At 36.6% G+C, this 25,256-nt stretch overlaps 1 protein-coding gene across 1 annotated transcript in view; it reads right to left on the bottom strand.

The window, feature by feature from the left end:
• Positions 1-25,256, bottom strand: part of TMEFF2 (transmembrane protein with EGF like and two follistatin like domains 2) — a 301,414-nt gene that overhangs the window by 54,805 nt on the left and 221,353 nt on the right. The window contains 2 exon segments of the mRNA XM_027771550.1: positions 19,219-19,278; positions 20,012-20,160. Of these exon segments, the coding sequence (XP_027627351.1) occupies positions 19,219-19,278; positions 20,012-20,160 (209 nt within the window).

The raw sequence follows: 25,256 nt of genomic DNA, 5'->3' as shown, positions 1-25,256 counted from the left end.
CCATCAGTCTTGTCACTTTATTATTATTTTTTTATATTACTCAACAACTGTTCTGATACACATAAAGGGAAAATGAAAATCTATAGTTTAAAAATCTCCCATTTGAATTTCATTAAAATTATATGAAATTTTGATGTTCAAATTAAATAATTACTTTCTATCTGAAAAATATTTAAAACTTAGATTAAACTATGGAAAACATTTTAGAGTAATGCATATATATATATATATATATATATATATATATATATATATATTCACTTAATGTATACCTGTAATTAAGTCCTTGTAACTGTGAAGTGAGTCATACCTCAGAGTGCTTTCTTGTCCAAAACATGAAAAAGGCAGAAAATATAAAGCTTCTCTTCAAAAGTTGTCAGAGACATTAAGAGGCTTTCCCAAATGATGTAATATTTGTAAATTGAGCAGCTAGGTTGAGAATTTAGTTCTTTTTTCTTTTTTTTTTTTTTGAGAAGTTTTTGCTATAGGGCGCATGTGTGCACCAGAAAGACAGAGAGACAGAAAGCGAGAAATCACCCCCAAGGGGGGATGGCCACACCGCAATCCCTTCTCCGTTCTCTTCTTGGGATCTTGGGCATGCATGCACACGTGCCCAGTGTGAGTTTAAGCCACTGGGTCTGGGAGTTGAACTGCAGTTGGCTACATAGGAATCCAGCAACATAGTCATTAAGCCAACTGCTGGTCCCAAGAATTTAGTTCTTTTGATAACTTATCCCAAAACATTTCAGTAGGAATGAATATATTGCATACTGAATAACATTTAATTAATAGTCTATCTGGGGCCACCAAGTGGAGAGGTAGTTAAGTGCTGGACTCCCACATGGCCAACCATGGTTCAAGTCCTGGATCTGGTGGCTTACTTCCTCTCTCTCTGTCTCTCTCTGGTGAAAACAAATGCCCTACAACACACTTAAAAATAATAATAAATTAATTAATTAAAAAGTAACAATAAATAAATCAATAAAATAATAAGTAGTCTATGACTGCATACTATTTTACCTTTCTATACTATAGGGTCATTGGGAAAGTCATGAGGCATTTTTGCATAGAAAAACAAAGAAGACTATGTCAGGACTTTGCTTATGACCTAATATAAGGATTTACATAAATTTTTTCTTTTAATGATTAATTTTGTCATGAAACTAGTAAAGATTAAAAAAAAGACAACGCTATCCTCATATTTCAGAGATAGTCTGTTTTACAAAGGACATCATAAATTCTTCAAAACATTAACAAAATTTCTCAGACAATATATCTACTAACTACTCCTCCTTCTCTTTTTCTTTCTTTTTTTTTTCCCCCACAAAAATGGCAGTGGTGCATACACCCTATGAATAGGTGGTAATGTAATCTAAGACAGAAAATAGCATTGCTGTGAAAGTTATTCATTTGTTTCAATACTAAAGTAATTACTGTAGCAGACTTGTTCATTTATCATTTCCTGTTGTCTTTTCTATTTTTTCAAGTTGTCTTTTTAAACAAATATCCTCATTGTCCTTGTTGCAAAGCCAATAACTTTATTTCACTAGGTGAGACAGCACACTGATGCAGTAAGCTTTTTTCCTCCGTTACAAGGGGAATGTGTTCAGGGAAACACTGAACAATGTTGCATATTCCTGTCCCTTTCTGAAGAAGGTGGCACTGTGTAGTGTGACACTACGTTGCCATTTAAGACATCTTCAGGTTCTCTATCTCTCATAGCTATGAAGGTTTTCATAAACAGCTGAATTTTAATCCTCTATCAAATATTTTGTTCCATAAGCAAGATGACAATTTCAATTTTAAGACTTGCTATTGAATGGCTTAATAGAATTTAGCCAGTTGGTTCTGTGAGGCATAGTTTACAAAAATATATAATGAGGAACTGCCCAGATACTAAAAAAGAAGCTTAGGAATGGTTGTTATTGCCTCCTCAAAGAGTATCACTAAAAAATATTTCAAACATGCAGTGTTGCTTTAATAATTCAGTCAAAATTTGTAAGAAGTAGCTAATATGAACAAAAAGATGACACAGTTTTGGATAGACACAGACCCATGCTGTAAAAATATTAGCTTGGAATGCTAAATAAGAGACCCAAATATAACTGTGAGACTTTCTTCAATAGATTAGAATAACTAAAAGTATAACTTTTCTAGCCAGATGACATTTTACCATTCTCATCAGTCTTTGCAGAGACAGATATACCTTCCGATTTGTGAAATGTTACATTTCTATTATGGCACAGTTGTCATTTAAAAGAAAGGTGTGGCCTGGCAGGTGGCATAGTGGTTACAGTGCTGGACTCTGACATGGCCTACTGCAGTTAGAGTCAGGACCCAGGAGACTGAAAATCATGCTGGGCAGGAGTGTGTACATGCCCAAGAACCTGAGAGCAGAATGAAGGAGAACAGATTATGGCCTGGTCATCTCCCTGGGGGTTGATTTCTTGCTTTCCCTCTCACTTTCTCTTTATATTTCACTCTGGCAAATGCATGCACCCTATGATAAAAAAACTCAAAAAAAAAAGTGTGTGTGTGTGTGTGTGTGTGTGTGTGTGTGTGTGTGTAAGTAGCTTGAAGCAGACAGATGAAAGTAACCATGGACCAAATCAATGATCACGTCTGAGACTGCTTCTCCTTTTGAGGAATAGAACTAAAAAGTGACTGGGGAACCCACCCCTGTGCCCCACATCCCACCTTACTTCTAGATCTCACCTAATATGTACTTTATAATTTCTTTGTTTTTGAGAAATTTTTGTTATAGGGCACATGCACTCACCAGGGAGATAGCAAGAAATCACCTCTGAGGGGACAGCCATGCTGCAATCCCTTCTCTTCTGTTCTCCTCTCAGGATTTGGGGCATGCATGCACACACACTCAGCTTGAGTTTTAAGCCACCAAGTCCAGAACTTGAACCATAGTCGGCCCTGTGGGAGTCCGTGCCTTAACCACTCCACCTGCTGGCCCTCTCATAATTTCTAACACTGTAAGGCAGGATTTCTAAGCATCGGCAGTACTAGATTTTGGCTGGGCTGTTCTTCACAGTGGAGATACCCTGGGCATTGTAGGATGTATAGCAGCATCCTTAACTTCCACCCACCCGAGGCCAGTAGTACTCATCTCCACGCCCACTCCCATCCCCACCCCATAGATAGTAAGAAATGACATTGCCAAATGTCCCCTGGTGTAGAGGTGGAGTGAAGTGGTGAGAAAGAGGAGGGTTGGTGAAGATGTGGCAGCTTTGCCTAGTTGAAGGGGCTGCCATTAGGTGATAGACAATAACTTTTCCCCTGTCATAATTTTTTTTTTTTGAAAAGTTTTTGCTATAGGGAGCGTGCACTTGCCAGACAGACAGAGATAGACAGAGAGACAGAAAGTGAGGAATCATCCCCCAGGGTGGACGGCCGCAATCCTTTCTCTTCCATTCTCCTTTCAAGATCTTGGGCATGCATGTACACATGCCCTGTGTGAGTTTTAAGCCACCGGGTCTGGAACTCAAACCACGGTCGACTACATGGGAGTCCCGTGATATAGCCATTATGCTAACTGCTGGTGTCCCCTGTCATAATTTCTGGACTAATGCCATATATTTTGTGTTAGGATCCTAAAGCCAGAACCACAATATCATCCTTTGACCTTATTTTCATGTTGTACTAATGGGAAAACTTGAATTCCAAAAGTCTAAAGGATTATTTAAGTTTAGATGAGTTAGCTTAGAACAGAGATGAGACTAAGTCAAAAGTGTGTACATTCCTACTCCAGGCTCTTTCTCCTACAAAATGTTATTTGTAAGATATTTTTGTTCTAAAATCCAAATGAAATTAAGAAATAAATATGATTAGTTATATCATTGGAGAATAGACTCATAGGGAATCCAAAACAAAAAATGTAATTTCTAGTTGATTTTAGAATAAACTAAGTGTGCTTATTCCAGTGGTATTATTTTCCTGATGATTATGATGATAATGATAACTATGATTATAATGAAAATGATAATGGTTTTCTCAGGATAATGTTACAATTTTCTTTGTTTCCTGAACACATGCAAATTCATGGCAAAGGTGAATAGCTTGGAAGAATGCTATATTGCAGAAAGCAACCAGCCTCAATATTAGCGTACAGTGCTGACATTCTCCTTAGATAAATAAGAGTTAATAGTTGCCTATCATTGTTGACAGAATGTTATGCTTACTATTTTTTTTTTTGAGAAAAAGTGAAAACAAGTTTATGAAGGAAAGTGTACAGACCTGAGTACTCCATAGATGGAGCAACCATATGAGGGAAATTGGGTGAGCCATTTCATTCCTTCCTCTGAGAAGAGAAGGAGAACTGATACCTAAAAGGAAAGATAGAAGGGCTACCGCATAGGCAGGGGAGTCTTACTACTACAGAAGACAATGCACACACTTCCGTAAAACTAATTACAGATGAGTTTCCCTGGTTTACCTGATGGTTCTTTCTCATGCTTCTACAGTTCATTAAAAATTAGCAATAACAAAGGCATACCTACCAAACCTGGGGAATGGGTGAGAGCTTAGGTGTGGGGATGGGGTGGGATTTACTTAGAGATTATTTCAAACAAATGGAAACCTTCAAGTTCCCTTGGGCTCTTTAAAGAACAGAAAAATAAATAGGAAAAAAACCCAGTGGTGCAAGATTTGTAGAATAATTGTGACAGTAAATGGACAATCAATTTGCAGAAGCGAATTTGGATGTGTACTGCCTGACAAAACACTAATCGCTTGTTGATTTAAAGTCTATAGACTAATAACATGATCTTTCTGGAATACTTAATTTCTGGAGGACAGATGAAGCTTGTTTTTAGGCTTCATTTTCTGAATGAATCTTTTAAATGTATTGAATCTTTAAATATTCTTTTAGAATGATCAATTATCATTATTAAATGAAAATTTTGAAGGCATACTCTTGCGTTTTTCCTAATGCATGACACACACACAGCTGTGAACCTCAGAATATGAGAAATAAAGATTAAAAACACCGGAATTTTTTACTGTCTTGGAATATATTTTACAGTAACAGTATGTAATGTATAAAACATTGATAACGCGTTAACAGTTCTCTGCAGAACTCTCCATCTCATTTGTGGTGGGATAATTAGTAAGTTCATTCTGTTTATGTTTTATGAAGTTAAATATTAGTAATGTCACCAAAGAGGACATTTATTAGTATAAATGCTAAGAATTACTTTATAAAAATATTAAACTTGTTTTCTAGGAATTATGCATTTTACTTTGTTATTGGTTAAACCTCTTTGAATAATAAGGTCTAGAATGGTTTTCAGAAATTATTCTGTATAATACTTTGGGTTTTACATTAGAAGGACCTATAAATTGAATATGGTTATAGACACACATACACACACACACACTAATATTGTCAGTACTTGGGGGCTCTTGAGCAAGAAATCCCAGAGGAGCTTAGAAGTGAGGGGAGTGGTATTGCCCTGTGCCCATTCAGAGCCCAGAGTGACTAAAAGTCATGAAATGGCTTCAGGGAGAGCAGTCTTCAATATGACCTTGATTAAATTTACTGCATCTAGAAAAATAGGTTCACCGAATGAGAGACTATCCGGAAATGAGAACTAAGACAGTCACAGAGGTCAGCAGAGTCAGTGTAAGTTCTGACCACGAGAGGAGTTTTTAACTAAAATAGTTCTTGTTTATACTGGTTTAAGGACAAGGATATTGCTGTAATTGTAGATATTTACATCAGGCGGTCTTAGTTTGAAGCCTTAAACATCTAAAGAATGTATGTCCTATTTAGGCTCTCTAAGTAACCTCATTATGACTGGGCTTCTCAGATAATTTAACTGTAGGAAGAAAATACACTGATCAAAGGACATGAGTCTTTTACGTAATTCCTTCTCATGGCAAATCAATATGCAAGCATTGAATCTGGTTTATCTGATTTTCCTACTGAGGGACAGCTTACTGTTGCTATGCACAAAATTTAATTTTCTTAGTCTACAAGTCTGTGTGCTATACCTGGTTCTACCATGAATTTAGCCAATATCCAAAGCATAATTCTTGTACCATCCCAAATCATCATACCCACAATGTGCTATTCTTATTGGCTCCCCACCTTTGATTAAACTGTCTCTGCCTCCAACTTCCAGGTATCTCAAAACTCTCCCAGAAATGTGCTTCATAGTTAGGCAAATTGCCCTCTACTCTCAGAGACATCACTGAATTTCTCATCCTTCTTCCTGCATGCTGAAGCACTAGCATTCCTTAGCAGTAGCAAATCCCTTCCATCTTTTATACCTCAAGATTCAGAGGAGGGCATCCTTGCCATTTCTAGATCACTAGACCAATTCCCTCAAGCCATATTACTACTGATTTCCACACAATTGCTGTGCTTGGAGTTTGGTTGGTAAATTAGATTCTTTTGAATTACCTTTGAGTTCAAATGAAAAGTGTAAGGGTTTTCTTATTTTTTTTTCTTTTCTTTTTTTTTTTTTTTTTTTTTTTTTGGGCCGGGTGCGTCCGTTTTTTTTTTGCTATAGGGCGAGTGCGCTCGCCAGACCGAGAGAGACAGAGAGACAGAAAGCAAGAAATCACCCCCCAGAGGGGATGGCCACGCTGCAATCCGTTCTCCTCTATTCTCCTCTCAGGATCCTGGGCACGCATGCACATGCACCCGGCGTGAGTTTAAGCCACCGGGTCTGGGACTCGAACTGTGGTCGACTATGTGGGAGTCCAGCAACATAGCCATAATGCCAACTGCTGGTCCTGGAAGTGTAAGGGTTTTCTAAACAAGAGGGCAGAAGCTTCACCCATGGAACAAGTAACTGGAAATGCAGTCTCTGTTTCTTTCTTTTTTTTTTTTTTTGGAGAGGTTTTTGCTATAGGGAGCATGCGCTCGCCAAAAAGACAGAGAGAGACAGAGAGACAGAAAGCAAGAAATCACCCCCCAGAGGGGATGGTCATGCCGCAATCCTTTCTCCTCCATTCTCCTCTCGGGATCATGGGCACGCACACACATGCACCTGGCATGAGTTTAAGCCACCAAGTCCAGGTCGACTACATGGGAGTCCAGCGACATAGCCATTACACCACTGCTGGTCCCCAGCAGACACATAAAATATTGTTAGTTGATTATGTTTGTACATAGTCTTAAATCGTCAAAATCTGAGAACTGAATTTTTAATGTACTTGAGAATGTGAGTTCATTTATTTGGGTTTTGTCAGACTAATTAAACAAAAACAGCAAATAAAAGTGCCCTTTTGTTTTTGCTTTTTGTTGAAATGACTTGAATCCTATTACTAATTTCTGAGAAAAGATTATGCCTTGGAATTATATAAATATTGGGCGGTATTCTACTCTTCTCTCAGTTACCCATTCTTACACTAGTCTTCCTATAGATAGAGATGACGTGCTTAAGGTAAAAAGGTAAACTAAGGTAGAGAATTATGACACTTTCACTAGTAATACATAGATGTCTGTGCTCATATAGCGTCTTCCTCTTCACCTCCTACGCTATATAGATCCATATTCTCTTCTCTTCCCTTTCCTTTTACTTTTTTTTTTCTTTCTTTTTTTTTTTAGATTTTTGCCATAGGGCACATATCCTCCCTAGAGAGAGCCAGAGTGATAGTGAGAAATTATCCCTCAGGGAGGATGGCCATGTTGCAGTCCACCCTTCGCTCTCCTCTTGGGATTTTGGTCATGCCCACCATCCTCCCACCTGTCCCCATTGTGTTTTAAAACTGCTGGGTCTGGGGCTCAAAATGCAGTTGCCATGGCCATGTGGGAATCCAGTGCCTTAACCATCAATGTCACATGCTGGCCCTAATCCATCTGTTCTTCTTTTTTGAGAAAGATTTTTGTTATAGGGCACAGACATTCACTGGAGAGACAGACAGAAAGAAAAAAAATCATCCCCTTGGGGGATGGCCACGCCACAATCCCTTCTCTAGTCTCCTCTCGGGAACTTGGACACACATGTACATGTACCTGGCCTAAGCTTTAAGCCACTGGGTCCACAAATGGTGGTCAACTACTGGGATTCCAGTGACGTAACCATTACATCATCTGCTGGACCCCTGATCCATCTTTTCTTTCTGGTAAGTTTTTGTTTAAAACTTTTGTTCTGACCTCTTTAAGGTGTGTATGTGTGTGTGTGTGCATTCGTGTGTAAATTATAAACATATGAACATTAATATTTATGAGTGAAAACAATGTTTTGCATAAACAGAAATAAATTTCTATATATTATACTCCTGTTATTTTTCCTTGGTCACCCATTACATAAGTTTCTATTATATATTATTATTTTTTTTAAGTTTTGGTATTGGGCACATTGATTCACCAGAGAGAGACAGAGAGAGGGAAAGTGAGAAATCACCCCCCATGGGATAGGACCTGCAGTCCCTTCTCCTCCATTCTCTTCCTAGGATTTTGGGCATAGACGCAATGCATCTAGCATGATTTTCAAGCCACAGGTCCAGGACTCAAACTGCAGTCAGCCATGTGGGAATCCAGCATCTTACCCCCACATCACCTGCTGCTGCATAGGTTTATTTTAAATAATAAATATGTGGGCCCTTTAAGCGGACACCCTGGGGTATAAATGACTAATTTTCAAGATTAGGTTGAAAAGAAATGTAAGTGATACCATCATCTTGCAGTTCTGTCATGACTGCATCCTCCCACTAAATTTCTATTTGAATCTCATGTTGCAATAACTTGTAATCATATTATTTATGTGAACGAAATTCACCCTACACAAATTTTAGTTGATTGGAGAAATACTGAAAAGTTGGTTATGTGAAAATTTATACATATTGGGTGGGACCAGCAGATGGCGAACTGTAGTTTGAGTCCTGGACATGGTGGCTTCAAAATCACTTCAGGCATGTGTGTGAGCATGCCCAAGATCCTGGGAGGAGAATGGAGAAGGGATTGCAATGTGGGCATCCTCCATAGGAGTTGATTTTTCACTTTCCCTCTCACTGTCTCTTTCTCTCTCTCCAGTGAGCTCACGTGCCTAAGGTGGGGAAAAATCTTCAAAAAGAAAAACAAAATTTAGACCTATTGATGTGCTGAACACTTATAAATAAGTGCCTAATAAATACTTATTTACAGATGAATTAAAAAAAAATCAGCTAAGATCTTGCAAAGTCTTACATGACATGGGTAGGAAAAAAACCTGTAATTCCCTTGTAATCATGTGAGTCCATAAACGGTAATACATTGAATACATATAAAACTCTAAACACATATCATATGGTCACATCATGTGCTATACAATGTGTTATATTTCCTATAATAAGTATATTTTGTTCAATTGTGAGACCAAAATGAAAGTAGTAACAGTAGCTAGCTCACTGGTTGCTTGCTAATGCCTTTTAAGATTCTTTTAAATTCAGTTCTTTGGAAGTAAACTTATCACCATTGAACAGATGAAGAAACCAAGATTCTGAAGGGTCAGCTCATTGGCTAAGGGTTAAATAACCAACATAGCATGGCCAGTGTTAAAACTCAGTCCTGTCCGATTTTATCAGTAACCACTAAACGAGCAGTCTGTCGCACATTCAAGGAAGAGAAGGGTAGATAAGTAACACCTCAAGGTGAACAATTTGTTTCAGAAAGTAGCCTTTCAAATAGGAAGAAGTACACATAAATGATGCAGGATGCATTTATGAACTGGGGCATAAACACAAAGTTTTTCAGAGAGTCTGCTAGGGCCCAAGGCAACTCTTCAGTAGAAAACCTTCATCTGTATTGCAAATACCATTTCTGTGTTTATCTATAACCACGAACATAACATAATATTACAGATGACTGACTACATGATTTTATGGGGAAAACAATGAAAGCACAGAAGTTCAAGAGAGCAGGAAAAATTGTGAGTTAGAGTTCATAGAAAGCTTTATGAATTTTGCAGCACTCTAATGTAAATCCCAGAGGGGGAAAAATACTTGAATTGAGACACTTTCGCTCAGAAATCTTGAGGAAATCTTGACATCTTAATTCATTTCTTGGGCTTAAATATTCCAGGGTAGTCTGGTGGCACTGTAATAGCCGGGGCAAACATTTTTATTTATTTCACTGTTGATACCAATATTTGTGCTACAAGCTGCTGCCTGCATTTGCTGCTATTTATTTATTTCCTACAGATCAAATTATTGGCCCAGACATAAAGTGTTTTCTGGTGAAGTGCTCCATGTGTTCATGAGGAAATGGAGCAAGCTTCCATTTTAAATGTAGATTTTTTTCGCCACATGACTGAATTAATTCATGCTATAAATATCATACAAAACCTCTTGATATTCGTGTGTGTGTGTGTGTGTATGTGTGTGTGTGTGTGTGTGTATAACAACTGAACCAAATAGGTACAGCAAGCAAACGCCCTCTTTACACAGGTATTGATCAGTGTTAAAATTCTCTGTCTAGCTTCCAGGTAAGCCCCTTAGCTTCTTTGAGACTCAATTTTATTTCCTCTGGTATTTATAACCCTGTTTTATTGGACTGATGTTAGTATAAATGAGGTAATGTGAATGGATCTTTGTAAAACTACAAAGTAACAGGCTATGTCACAGAACTGGTATGTAGCTGACCATGGTTCGAGTCCTGGACCCGGTGACTTAAACTCATGCCGGGCGCATGTGCGTGTGTGCCCAAGATCCCGAGAGGATAATGGAGGCGGAGGGATTGTGGTGTGGCCATCCCTCCGGGGAGTGATTTCTTGCTTTCTGTCTCTCTGTCTCTCTCTCTCTTTCTGGCGAGCACACACAACCTATAGCAAAAAACCTCTCCAAAAACAAAACAAACAAACAAACAAAACAAACAAACAAAAAAACTACAATTTAACACAAAGGAGTTGGCATTTTTTTTCTTTGTAGCAACAACTGTTCCATTTCATTTCTCTTGTTTACACTGGGAAATAGGAAGTGGAACAGGAGAATTTTGAAGTCAATGATATAGCACTTACAGGATGCTTAGAATTCATAGACATAAGTTAAAAGAGAAGAATAAATGTTTGGAGCATCTTACAGCAACTTGAATATCATGGTAAAATATTTTGGGTTCTGAAATGCCCAAAGGGTTAATCTTCAGGGCGTAAAGTCTGTTCCAAAGTCCCTAAACAATTTTAGATAGTGACACTTCTCCCCTCATCCCCCACCATTCACACAATGGCTTCTGGAATTAGCAATGGAATGGCTTGAACCTTAGTTCTCACATGTACTCGTGTTACTTAGTCTCCTTGAACTTCCATTTTTCACCTGTCAAACGCATGTAATATCTCCCTCACATTTCTGTTGTGAAGACTGAAGGAGACAATATATGAGAAAAGATTTTGTAAATTGAAATGGCTTCTACAGAGAACAAGTTATTATGATTCATTTACGCTATCTTGATATCCTTCCAAGATGTCAGTTTCCACTTAGTGTGGAAAATCGTTTAACAGGGTAGGAATGGAATGGATAGAATTTGGTTTAACTGTATATTTCTGTCTTCTTTCTTCCATATTTCAGACTTGAGCTTAATATCTAAATTACTGCTTAAGGATAATCATTGCTTAATGGATTTCTTTTTAAAAAATGTAGAAGTCAATCCTTCTTAAATGTTATAAGAAACGAGAAACTGTTGCGGTACAACTCAAGTAGACACGTAGACCCTATGCATGTTTACATAGCTGGACTTAGAGCTAGATTCTGCCTCCCTCCAGAGATGCAGACAACCTAGGACTTTCTCATTAACAGTCACTAAAAATAGGGGAAAACATTTCCCCACATATATACTATAATCTAGAATATTCTTTATCTTTACATAGGCTTTCTGACTTTTCCATTATTCAGTTCCTTTTTTTAAAAAAAATGTGTGAGAGGGATTTTTGGTGTTGGGCACATGTGCTCACCAAAGAAACAGAGAGAGACAGAGAGACAGAAAGTGAGAAATCATCCCCATGAGTGATGTCCACATCACAATCCCTTCTCCTCCATTCTCCTCTTGTGATTTTGGGCATGCACACACACACGCCTGGTATGAGTTTCAAGCTGCCAGGTCTAGGACTTGAACTATAGTTAGCCATGTGGGAGTACAACACCCTAACTAATATGCCACTTGCTGATCCCTGTCCAGTTCCTTTTTAATTAGTAGATATATGAGGAAAATAAGCTGAAATACTCTCACTTCCAGTCTTTTTTTTTTTTTTTTTCAGTATTCTGTGTTACTTAGTTCTTTTTCTAGTTTGGAAATACACAGAAATGATATTCATTACTTTAGTCTGCAATAGAAACACTATACATATTTAAATGCTATGCCTAGCCTGTTACCAAAAATTGACTTTAAAAATTCGCAGCCATATGAAGAACCTCTTGACATATTTTATAAAAATCACTTTAAAATCTTATCCATTCTTTGTTTTTCAATGATGCCTTGTAAAAAAATCTATGCTAGGGAACCAGCAGTTAGCGTAATGGCTATGTTGCTGGACTCCCACGTAGTCGACCGCGGTTCGTGTCCTGGACCTGGTGGCTTAAAACTCACGCCAGGCAGGTGTGCGTGCGTGCCCAAGATCCCGAGAGGAGAATGGAGGAGAAGGGATTGCGGTGTGACCATCCGCCCTGGGGGGTGATTTCTCGCTTTCTGTCTCTATGTCTCTCTCTGTCTGTCTGGTGAATGCATGCACCCTATAGCGAAAATCTCTCAAAAAAAAAAAAATCTATGCTAAATATTTCCTTTACAGTTTAGTACAGAGAAACTTCGACTTTAGTCATGAATTTATTTTTTTATTTATTTTAATCAGACAATAAAAAATTAAACTTCATTTACAAAGACTTAGGTTTATTTGTTCACCTTTATGAAGCCCAGGACATGACTTGCACGTAGCAAATATTGTAAATATTTTTTGAATGAACTAATTCAACCATAATTTTTGTTTTTATATTGGTTGGAAGGAAGCTTAGGGCTAAATGCAGTAACTGTAATAGTCTATGTTGCTGATATATTTATTTTCCCTAACAGTTTTGCTTTTATGTCTTTAATTTCTGTTTCAACAATCTTTTTGAACGTATTTTAATTATAAAACACTGCAAGTTCTTTTCAGGAACTAGTACACAATGTCATAAAATAAAATACATTTTATCTTCTGCACAATAAAAAACAATAGCTTAACTTAAGCCTTTTTTTTTAACATCTAAGAACTTATAAAGTTAAGTATACATGTACTGGTAAAATATATAACCACTTTTTCTGAAACATGACCATATTTTAAGACAGAAAAGCAACACAGTCAGACAATATATATACCAGGTGAAGAAAACAAAATAGTTGAATTTCATTTATTTATGTAAATTTGACCAGAGAGGGACAGAGCAAGACAGAAAGAGAGAAGGAAACTGAGAAAGCAAATTGCCAGGTCTGGGACTCGAACCGTGGTCAGCCATGTGGGAGTCCAGTGCCTTTAATCACCATGCCACCTATTGACCCATAGGATTTTGATTTTAAATAAAATGTTGCAAATTTCAAGAGGTGTAAAACAATTGCTATATTAAAACTTTCAGAAGGAAAGTTTAATATTAACAATTTGAAACAGTGGAAAGCCCTCAGAGCCCTAGCTTTATGGTTTTATAAAATTTGTGTTCTGTGAATCTTTCTACAAGTGAAGAAACAGACTATATCTAAGCCCAAGTTTTATACTGATGGAGGCAGAATAACATTAAATGTCTCTGTTAGCTTATCTGACAGAGATCCAGTCTTTTAGCCTTGGAACAGAGATCTAAAGTCCTTGATGCAAGACTCAGTAATGGCCTGGATCTCCTTAAAGGAAAGAGGGCAGAACAAGGACCCATATCAGATACCACCAGAAAGCAATACTGGCAGGGATGATATGGCAGGTTCTTTGCTTTTCTAGAGCTGTCTACATGTGTGTGCCTGTGAGGATCATGGAATACATATCTCTGCAGGTAGCCACATTCTAATCTACTACACTGATTAGTTTTGTTGGAGGCATCACTCCCTTAATTTTCCTTTGTTATTATTTTTAGATTTAAAACATTTTATCCATGGTAAAGAGCATGTACACATGCATGAGAGAGAGAAGCCACCCTTGACAGAGCTTGCCATTTGACGGTGCCGCTTTCCCAGCCCTCCAGCTGCTCAGGATCTTGAGTACACCTGCACACACCCAATGTGCATATTGTATTTCAGGCTGACCTTGGATATAAAATGGTAGCTGGCCAGTGGCTTCCAGTCTTGTAGTTCAGTTTACTACCAACTGCATCACCAAGCTGGGCCTGCGTGTCGTTGTTATTTTTTTTTGTAATTCAGCTCCTGATGCATTCTGTCTTTTAAATAATATTGAAAATAGGATCAAAAGCTACACCAGTAGGGAGAACAAGTGTAGATACCAGAGACTATGTGAAAAGACAGAAGACAGTAGAGAGTGGGTGGGAGGGGCTCAGAGAAGAAATATTTAATAGACACAAGAATGTAAATTTCTCTGTTGAAAATTATGTATATGGTAATATTCTTGACTTGGTGGTAATGTGCTGCATGCATACTTTGGGAAACCATATTGTATGCTACAGAGATATTCCACAATTAAATGCAAATAAGAAGTCATCAAATTTTTAAAATTAGACACCATGCATTTATTTTAGAGTTTAGGATTTCCTGAAGAAGATCTGCATTTTCGTAATCAGAAACATGAGTTTTTGTACTAATATTTCTTAAAGTAGGCACAAAGAAGAAAAGAGGGGCAATCGCTAAGGGTGTTTAACCTCTAGCATTAATGACACATAAGGAAAAACTGAGAGTGTGTTAAGATCATTACTTCTCTCTCGTGAGAGTCTATGCCATGATTGTCTGACAAAGGAAGTGGCTGTGACATTAAATTAGCTGTGAACACATTGCGAACTTCTAGGAATCTGAGTCACTCAGTTCCTGTGTTCCCTTTTTGGAAGTTTTCAGCATATGAAATAGAAATTAAGAGGACAATGACAGACTGACTCTCCATTTGGTTTCTTTATTTTTTCCATAGTTTGTGCCACAAAATTCAGAAAAATTCAAAATTATTGGGAGCTTGGAAATGTTGAGGAACATAACTGTTATTTAGATAATTATTAAAGAAGGGTATATATTTTAATAAAACCATCCATGAAGATAAAGATATTTACCTTAATTTCCTGGGTAATTTTAAAGTATGAAATTAATGCTTAATTAAAAATGGCAAGCTTTAAATAGCATTATCTTTGTTCCTGTCTTAAATCTGGATTTCATCAAATGAGTATTTTCAAACTGTACATTGATTTTAAAAGTGGTTTCTTTTTTGTAGATAAATCTTGATGTTAAACTATAAAATCCACACTAAGTTACTGCTTCACTTTCATTTGCATGTTTTTAAAATCAGATTCCATTTCTTTCTCATGTGTAATAAATAAGAAATAAGAAACCATGTCAATTTAAAAAGTGACCCTGAGGACCAGCAGATAGCATAATGGCTGTGTCGTTGGATTCCCATGCAGTCGACTACGGTTTGAGTCCTGGACCCGGTGGCTTAAACTCATGCCGGGCACGTGGGTGTGTGTACCCAAGATCCCAAGAGGAGAATGGAGGAGAAAGGATTGTGACATGACCATCCCACCTGGGGGAGGGGGGTGATTTCTCACTTTCTGTCTCTCCCTCTCTGTCTCTCTGTCGAGTGGCAAAAACCTCTCCAAAAGATAAAAGAATAAAAAGTGACCCTGAACATCAGAGATTAATCTACTTGAAACCAAACCTAAAGATGAGTTTTTAAAATAAAAATTTAATCTCTATTCTCTGAAAATGAACAAACTTAAAATGTAGAATATGAATGTTGTTGAGAGAATAGTACATTCTATTGTATTTATTGGTACAATTTTATAAATGTACATGCACATGTTGATATTTAACCATTTAAATAGTTGTTTTAGGGACAAAATTCTCAGGAAAAGTTGAGATTTTTTTCCTATGACTTTCGTGTAAGTTGTTAGAATCAAATGGATCCATTTGAGTCAAGCCTGTCTAAAGTGAATTGGAGAAGGCTACAGAGGTCGTGTTTTTGCATGCTAGTGTGCTTGATAACAAAATTATTACTATTATTACTAGAGGGCATGTGTGCTTATGAGGGCGAGAGAGAGAGAGAGAGAGAAAGGAGAAGAGGAATCACACTCCCCCCGATCCCCATGAGGATGGTCATTTTTCAATCTTCTTGCCTCTATCTCTCCCTACCCTTGAGGATTTGGAGCACATGCACACACATATATCTGGAGTGTCTGTAAAATTGTAGATCCAGGACTCAAACCATGTGGTTGGCCATGTGGAACCTAGCTGATCCAACCACCAGGGATTGAGCCCACCCAAGAACTGCTATTTTAAAACACTCTGCCAGAATGACATTGCACAAAGACCACTGCAACCTGGCACAAGGGATGCAAAAACACCTTCCCAGGTACTGGTTGCCCAACCTTGGAATGATTCCACCCTTGTTATTGATCCTGGCAGCCAAGGATAATCATCTTAAAATGACTCTTCCCCTCCCACTTGGGATTTTTACCTTCAAAACTGCTTGAGGATTCTAAGACCTCACTGTAACATGTTCAGGACAACCTGAGTATGTCCTCTGGCACTGCATGCTTGATGCACTCCTCATACTTATGCTCAAATAAGCTCCTTTTTTAAAAATATATACTTTGATTTAGTTTGCTTTTGTTTTTTTAGATTGATGGACCATTGATAGATGGTTCAATAAAAAAGATATTTTTGAAGATTTTTCCAGATGAAATATTTTGCAAAACAAGTGTAAATGTATTTTAAGTACAATTAGCAGTAGTGACTTATAATACCATCACAATATTGTTTGTAATGAAAATATAAAATTTAAATGTGATTTCATTTAAAATTTAAAATATGTATTTTAGCTTCAGGCCTTGATTTTCCATTATTGTCTTTTACTGCTTTTAATCATATTTTTGTGGAGCAACATAGCTCAAACTGTGTTCTTGGGAACACAAGTACTACAAAATATGTCACACACATACACGCATAACCATCTGTTCCTCATCAAATACTTTTGCTAAAAACTATGTATTATTAGAAATTATTCATCATTATTTTAGGAATGAGTACGCTATTGTGATTTTATTAAAAAAGTGCAATCCTTTGGATGTATCCTGAAATATTTGTGAATAAAGTGGTGCAAATTTGGGAGTTTACTTCCACATATTATGGAACTTGGGGAAAAGACGGGGTGGAGATGTGGCTGGGTTGCATATGAGTTGCTCTTACTGGTTTAAATGATGAGTCCAGGAAGGTTCCTTCTACCACATACCCTAAATTTGTGTGTATTTCACAAATCTTAGAAATCTTCCACAACCATAAGTGAAAGTAAATAAATAAATAAAAATGTGTATCTTTTAAAGGTTTCACAATGGACATAAGAACTCAAAAAGCTATGAAGAGTTGTGGTTAAAAATCCATGTGTTTCTATGGGGTATTCCCAAACTTGTTTACCACTTGCCTATTTGTTAAGGTCCATCTATTAATATACCTCCTGAATGAACAACATTAGTAGAATTAATATTTTTCTATGTATCATTGTCTAATTCCATGCATCCAGCACATGCAAAGTTGTTCCTACATTTGGAAGACATGTAGATAAAATATAGAAAAATAAAGAAAGGGTACTTGTATTATTTCCAAAATCTGATTTAAGATATCAATAAGGAAAACATCTCATTGAGGGCCAGGAGGTGGCATGGTGGGTAAGGCACTGGGATCCCACATAGCTGACCCCAAATCCACAGTCTAAGTCCCAGACCTGGTGGCCTGAAAAATACTCTGGGTACATGCACATGCCAAAAATCCCAAGAAGAGATTGGAGAAGAAGGAATAGAGTCAAGGCCCTCCTTCCTCACTTAGGGCTGCTTTCTCACTTTCCCACTCTCAGTCTCTCTCTCTCTAGCAAGTGTACATACCATGTAGCAAAATATCTTTAAAAACAACAAAAAACTGATTGAATGTTTTTTTTAAATTTCAGAGATTTCTATATATAAATATAATCTAAGAAATATTGTTAAAGGAAATGAAATATCAGGAAGAAAGAATGAATGGTAGTACATATCTTGAAAGATAAAAGCAATTATTTTTATTGATATTAGCCATAAATCTAGTTGCAAATAACTTAATATCTAAATGGAAAGTTCTGTTTAAAAAATGTATATATCATTATGAACCTTGTATTTTTTTTATCCCAAATTTCAATAAAATTTAAGAATTTGGTAAAGTTCTTATACCTACCCATAAAATTATTTCTTTTTTTTATAAATTTTGTTTTGAGAGGTTTTCGCTATAGGGCGTGTGCACTTGCCAGACAGACAGAGAGAGACATAGAGACAGAAAGCGAGAAATCACCCCCCAGGGGGGATGGTCATGCCGCAATCCCTTCTCCTCCATTCTCCTCTCAGGATCTTGGGCACGCACACACGCCTGGTGGAGTTCTAAGCCACCGGGTCCGGGATGTGAACCACGGTTGACTACATGGGAATCCAGTGACATAGCCATTACGCTAACTGCTGGTTCCCTAAAATTATTTCTTATTCCGAGGAAATTATATTAGGTAGAGTTATTCCTCTAAATAAAATTCTATAATTGCTAAATAAGATTTATATTTTATATAAAATGCATGATAATTATGCATATTTTAATTTGTAAGTAAAGTAAATGAATGTATTATTTTAAAAATAGATTATACATACTTTTAAAGCTCTGCATCAAAGTCAGCATAGCCTGTATTAGTATTTGTAGCTGTCATTTTTTCCTAGCTTTTGAAAGAGTAGCAAACTTTTTATTATTGACTGTTATGAAAATTCAAACAAGAACATTTGCATTTATTACAATATACTGCCAAAAATGCATTAATTTCCCTTGATGCCCATTAATTTGATAAATGTTTTGTCATTTGTACCATTTGCACTGTCAAAACAAGTTAATTATATCTTACTGACATCTTTGACAATTGCTTTAACTGTGGCAAAAAAAAAAAAAAAGAAGTATGCCTTATTTGCTTCTACAAAAATTTACTCTTGTCCACTGAAAGCTTGAACTAAGCAAGGAAAGACCAAGACATGTCAGAAGTCTTGCAAGGTTCAATTTAGGATGAATGGTAAACAATTATTCCTCAAGACTCATAGAACTGTTCACATTTTATGGTAGAAAATATTATGTACCTGCATAATCTGTTCTTGCATAATGCCCATCTTCAGATTTAGTAGTTGTAGTTGTGTTATCTGTGTTAAAAAATAATAGTAAAAATTGATGAGCTCTTTCCTAAATATCTTATGTCAAATTTATGTTATTTTTTCTACAGTCTCATTGCAATTAAGACATTTTTACAACTACTATTCTAATCAACTTTCATACAAAGACAGATTTACAATGTCAATCTTTGTTTGAGATTGAATAATAGAATGCTGGCATACTTTTAAAGTTTGAGACAAGAAGAAGGTTCGTAATTATAACTCAGATAAGTTGGGTTAGAAAAATAATTTAAAAACCCAGCCAATGTTTGTTTTGAACAAAAACCAAGGTAGAACCTTCTAGGATATCCTACTTTCAAAAGTGCACTTGAGCTATTTCTACAAATCAATATATAAAAATGGAGATATTTTCATTTAATATTGAGGTCGTCTAATAAATTCTTAGATTCTTTGTTAAAAAATGCTTTTAGTTTTCTTTTCCCCTTTGCAAGGAGAATGTCTGCTATCTTCTAAATATTGGCTTCTGTGTTTATGGCCCTGTGCTGATGCAGTCCCATTATGTAGAAAAGGATACAGACTGTTACTGATGGGCTCTCAAACTCCTATAATCAACACAAATGTTACATCAGACTCTATTATTCATCGTGTATCAGAACCGTCTTTCGGAAATGAAATAGCTGCTTAATAAGGAGTTATCTTCACTTTTCATTTCTGCACAAAGACTAAAAACATTCTTTGAAATGAATTTTGGTATGAACATTACCTTGACATCGACCCAAAGACATGACTTCAATTTTCTCCTGTTTCTGACATGACGCTTCTTTGATTTGACACGCATTATCATAAGATTTCCCATCAGAAGCACAGAGGGGATTGAAGTTGGTTTGAGAACAGTCAATGTTGCATACACACCTGAAGGAGAAAAGAAATAAAAATACATAACCGTCAATAGTCTTGTTACCACATTATAAATAAAACACAAATGGAAGAAATGCTAGGTTGGCAAAATGCAGTCGGTAAAACTGAATTGGATCTTTCCTGGGAAGTTTCTTTGCTTTTCTACCTGAGATGAAAATGAACACAGAACTAATAGAAAATAATTCAAAAGACTGAGCAATGGCTAAAAAATGTAAGGCGAAAAGTCAGAAAATGATCCTCAATTCATCTGTGCTCTGGAACTTTCAAAACACGTCCATAAACGTCCATGCAGATGCTCGCAGAACTTGAATGGGCTAAGGTAGCCATGAAGCTCTGCTATAGTTTCTTTAAATGCACTCTTAACTGCTACTTCATTTTTTGAAATATTTGAACAGTTAATGTGTGAGGAAAATGACTCAGCAGATGGCTAAGAGAATGCAAACAAGTAAATTATTTGAAATGCAATCAGTAGTTAAATTTCTTCAGTCTAAACAAGGGTGCACATAAAATGTGCTAAGGGGAAATCTTCAGTGGTCCTTCAGATTTTGAATTCTTTAAGAATCAAATGAAAGCCATAGCTCTGTCCCCAGAAACACCAATACTCACATCAACAAGTCTTTGTATAAAATTTTAGGGGTGTCTTGGGCCCTGATAAGCATATGTCATGAACTTTTTTCCCAGATATTCACTGCTCTTTTTCTACTTCTCATTTTAAATGATAAAATAATAAATACAAGTCGATTATCACTCATCGTTCAAATAATTTTCTATAACCTAAGCAAATACTTAGTGAATGAATGAGAATTAGATCACCTAAACTAGTTTGTTTTAAACAAACTTTATATGATTTTTCCTATGTTCTTCTTATTATAATCTTGTATTCTACAGTATACTTTATTGTTTAGACTACTGTGTAATTTTTTCGAGTGGATATATACAACCATGTTACTGCTTAAGAATATAAACTCATATTTTAAAATCTTTTTTATATTTATGTTGTTTTTTAAAATACTGTAGGTTATATGCATCCTGCAGCCATGGACCATGCATTTTATTTCTGTAGGTCTTAGAGTTGGGCATACAGTAAGAAGTAGCTTCCTACATGCTGGACTCTTAACCTGCATTGATTTATTTAATCTTTACAACAGACATTTTACAGAACAAAGACATTATATACAATTAGAGCTTTAGTAAAATGTGAGACAAGGACCTTCTCCCAGATGAGTTAAGCTACTACTCAAACTCTTTCCTCTATACCATAAGCTACTGTTTGAATCATCTGGAGAAATCTTAAATTTACAGATTCATAAGTGGATTCCTGGGTCACAGTAAATCTGGGCTAGAGCCTAGAGCCTAGGATTATGTACTCGTAAGTAGTCATCGAGGCACCAGACTCAACTTCCTGGGAATCATGGCTTGACTGATTTGTTGACTGAGAGAAGATTTGTCTATGTACAGGTGCTTCTGAGTGTAGTCTTTAGACTATCCATAACAGAGTTACCTAGATTGGCATTCGAACTGTTGGCACAAAATGTGCTAATGCATTAAAAAATATATTTGTTTTTGCTAAGAGAATTGCTTCAGGAACACTTGGTTATTTTTACATTTACCTATTTAGAAACACATAGCTATGACAGATGGAAACCATCTCTAAATGCTTAATTCATTGAGGAGTGGTGTTCCTACCTCAGCCGTGATGTAGTCATGTGATGACAGCTACTGGAACACAACGTCGCCTCCTCATCTGACTCCTGGCATTTGAAAATATGAGATCAGGAGCTGCCTACATGTGTACAGAGCTTTTGGTCCTTTTCAGAGTGGATGTGGAGAAGTGACTTTGTAGGTCACACTTGTCTTAACCCTTTGTATTAAATAAAATAGGAAAGGGAAGGTGGTTCTTTTTGCCTTCAAACCAATTTAGATTTTGACTGTTTATTGTATTAGACTGTAGGGGCTGTCTTCTTGAAATACTCCTAAAATTTTATCTGTCAATAGCAGAAGAACAGAGAGAAAACTATGTTCGCTCATCTGTTTATTTTTTTAAATTTTAATTTTTTAAAATAGGTTTTTGCCTTATGGTGCATGCACTTGCAAAAGAGAGAGAGAGAGAGGCGAGAGAGCAAGAATTCACTGCTCTTTTTCTACTTCTCATTTTAAATGATAAAATAATAAATACAAGTCGATTATCACTCATCGTTCAAATAATTTTCTATAACCTAAGCAAATACTTAGTGAATGAATGAGAATTAGATCACCTAAACTAGTTTGTTTTAAACAAACTTTATATGATTTTTCCTATGTTCTTCTTATTATAATCTTGTATTCTACAGTATACTTTATTGTTTAGACTACTGTGTAATTTTTTCGAGTGGATATATACAACCATGTTACTGCTTAAGAATATAAACTCATATTTTAAAATCTTTTTTATATTTATGTTGTTTTTTAAAATACTGTAGGTTATATGCATCCTGCAGCCATGGACCATGCATTTTATTTCTGTAGGTCTTAGAGTTGGGCATACAGTAAGAAGTAGCTTCCTACATGCTGGACTCTTAACCTGCATTGATTTATTTAATCTTTACAACAGACATTTTACAGAACAAAGACATTATATACAATTAGAGCTTTAGTAAAATGTGAGACAAGGACCTTCTCCCAGATGAGTTAAGCTACTACTCAAACTCTTTCCTCTATACCATAAGCTACTGTTTGAATCATCTGGAGAAATCTTAAATTTACAGATTCATAAGTGGATTCCTGGGTCACAGTAAATCTGGGCTAGAGCCTAGAGCCTAGGATTATGTACTCGTAAGTAGTCATCGAGGCACCAGACTCAACTTCCTGGGAATCATGGCTTGACTGATTTGTTGACTGAGAGAAGATTTGTCTATGTACAGGTGCTTCTGAGTGTAGTCTTTAGACTATCCATAACAGAGTTACCTAGATTGGCATTCGAACTGTTGGCACAAAATGTGCTAATGCATTAAAAAATATATTTGTTTTTGCTAAGAGAATTGCTTCAGGAACACTTGGTTATTTTTACATTTACCTATTTAGAAACACATAGCTATGACAGATGGAAACCATCTCTAAATGCTTAATTCATTGAGGAGTGGTGTTCCTACCTCAGCCGTGATGTAGTCATGTGATGACAGCTACTGGAACACAACGTCGCCTCCTCATCTGACTCCTGGCATTTGAAAATATGAGATCAGGAGCTGCCTACATGTGTACAGAGCTTTTGGTCCTTTTCAGAGTGGATGTGGAGAAGTGACTTTGTAGGTCACACTTGTCTTAACCCTTTGTATTAAATAAAATAGGAAAGGGAAGGTGGTTCTTTTTGCCTTCAAACCAATTTAGATTTTGACTGTTTATTGTATTAGACTGTAGGGGCTGTCTTCTTGAAATACTCCTAAAATTTTATCTGTCAATAGCAGAAGAACAGAGAGAAAACTATGTTCGCTCATCTGTTTATTTTTTTAAATTTTAATTTTTTAAAATAGGTTTTTGCCTTATGGTGCATGCACTTGCAAAAGAGAGAGAGAGAGAGGCGAGAGAGCAAGAGAGAGAAAGTGAGAAATCACCCCCCACCCACCCAAGGTAGGCCATGCTGCAATCCTTTTTCCTCTATTCTGCTCCTGGAATCTTGGACACACATACACATGTTCCACATGATTTTGAAGCCACCAGGTCCGGGACTAGAAACGTGTCAGCCATGTGGGGGTCCAAGGGCATAACTGCTACACCATCTGCTGGCCCCTCATCTGCATACTTAAATAGTAAATTAGGAAAGGTACCAAGCATTGCAGAACCTCCAAATTAACCCAAAGAAATTCAGGAATATATACTATATTTATCTTTAAAAAAAGTGACTCAGAAATCCATTTACTGTCATAACAAAACGATGAAATGAGAGTAAAGATGGAAGGAGAAAAATGGGTTGAATTACATTGACTAGAATCAATGTTTCAGTGAAAAATTTCCTTACATAGGCCATAGCACTAAGTGGAAAAATTGCTTGGAATATTTCATAAGATCCTCCTTGCCCAATTGGCACATTTTCCCCCCTTTCTTTCCAGTCTGACTGATCTGAATTTAGTCCAGCAGATTTTCTCCTGCCGACATCTTTTCTTCTCTAGCATTGTTCTCTCACGGCCTCCTGTCAAGATTTGTTTCCCTTTTGGAAATTCTTGGTTCTTGTTACTTCAAATAAAGTCTTTCAGGGAATAGCTAAGAAAAAAAAGTATAGACATTTAGCATTTTAAATCTCATCTCAAAAAGAGGACATAAATTCCTCGAGGTGAAAGTAAGGTGTAGTTTTCCTGGGATATAAGCTTCATGGAAGAATGGATTATATTGGTCTTTTTCACTACGGTGAACCCTCCGTCTTATATGGACTTACATATACTAAATAAATGTAAGAGTAAAGTGGAAGAAAAACATGCTTTCAAATCTCACAATAACTGAAAATTGGTAATCTATAACAAGTATTTTACCTTCTTTTTAGTGAGTAGAAGATGCTTCAAGGATTTACTAAAATGGCTTGGAAATCATGTAGGTTGGAGAAAGGGAAATGTGACTAGCTTACGAGAGAGCCACCATTTCTGTGTTTCTGTTAGACCAATGAATTCTGATGATAAGATCACTATTTACTATTTTTTGTATCTAAGAATGTTAAGTTTAGGGACCAGCAGTTAGCGTAATGGCTATTTCACTGAACTCCCATGTAGCTGACCACAGTTCGAGTCCCAGACCTGGTGGCTTAAACTCACGCTGGGCACGTGTGTATGCATGCCCAAGATCCCGAGAGGAGAATGGAGGAGAAGGGATTTCAGCATGGTCATCCCCCTCTGTGGGGTGATTTCTCGCTTTCTGGCTCTCTGTCCTTCTAGCAAGACAAGGGCCCGCGCCCCATAGCAAAAACCCCCCAAAAAAAAAAAAAAAAAAAAAAAAAAGAATGCTAAGTTTAATTGATTAGAAAAACATGTAGAATTTCAGGTCATGGTCAAAAACTCTAAGGCCATAATGATTTACACTAACAGCAGCCAAGCCAAATTATCTTTGCTTTTTTCCACACTGTCCAATCT

Source organism: Tupaia chinensis, unplaced genomic scaffold (genome assembly GCF_000334495.1).
Source record: "Tupaia chinensis unplaced genomic scaffold, TupChi_1.0 Scaffold000225_1, whole genome shotgun sequence".
Classification (NCBI taxonomy): domain Eukaryota; kingdom Metazoa; phylum Chordata; class Mammalia; order Scandentia; family Tupaiidae; genus Tupaia; species Tupaia belangeri.
This window is presented reverse-complemented; position numbering and strand designations above follow the sequence as displayed.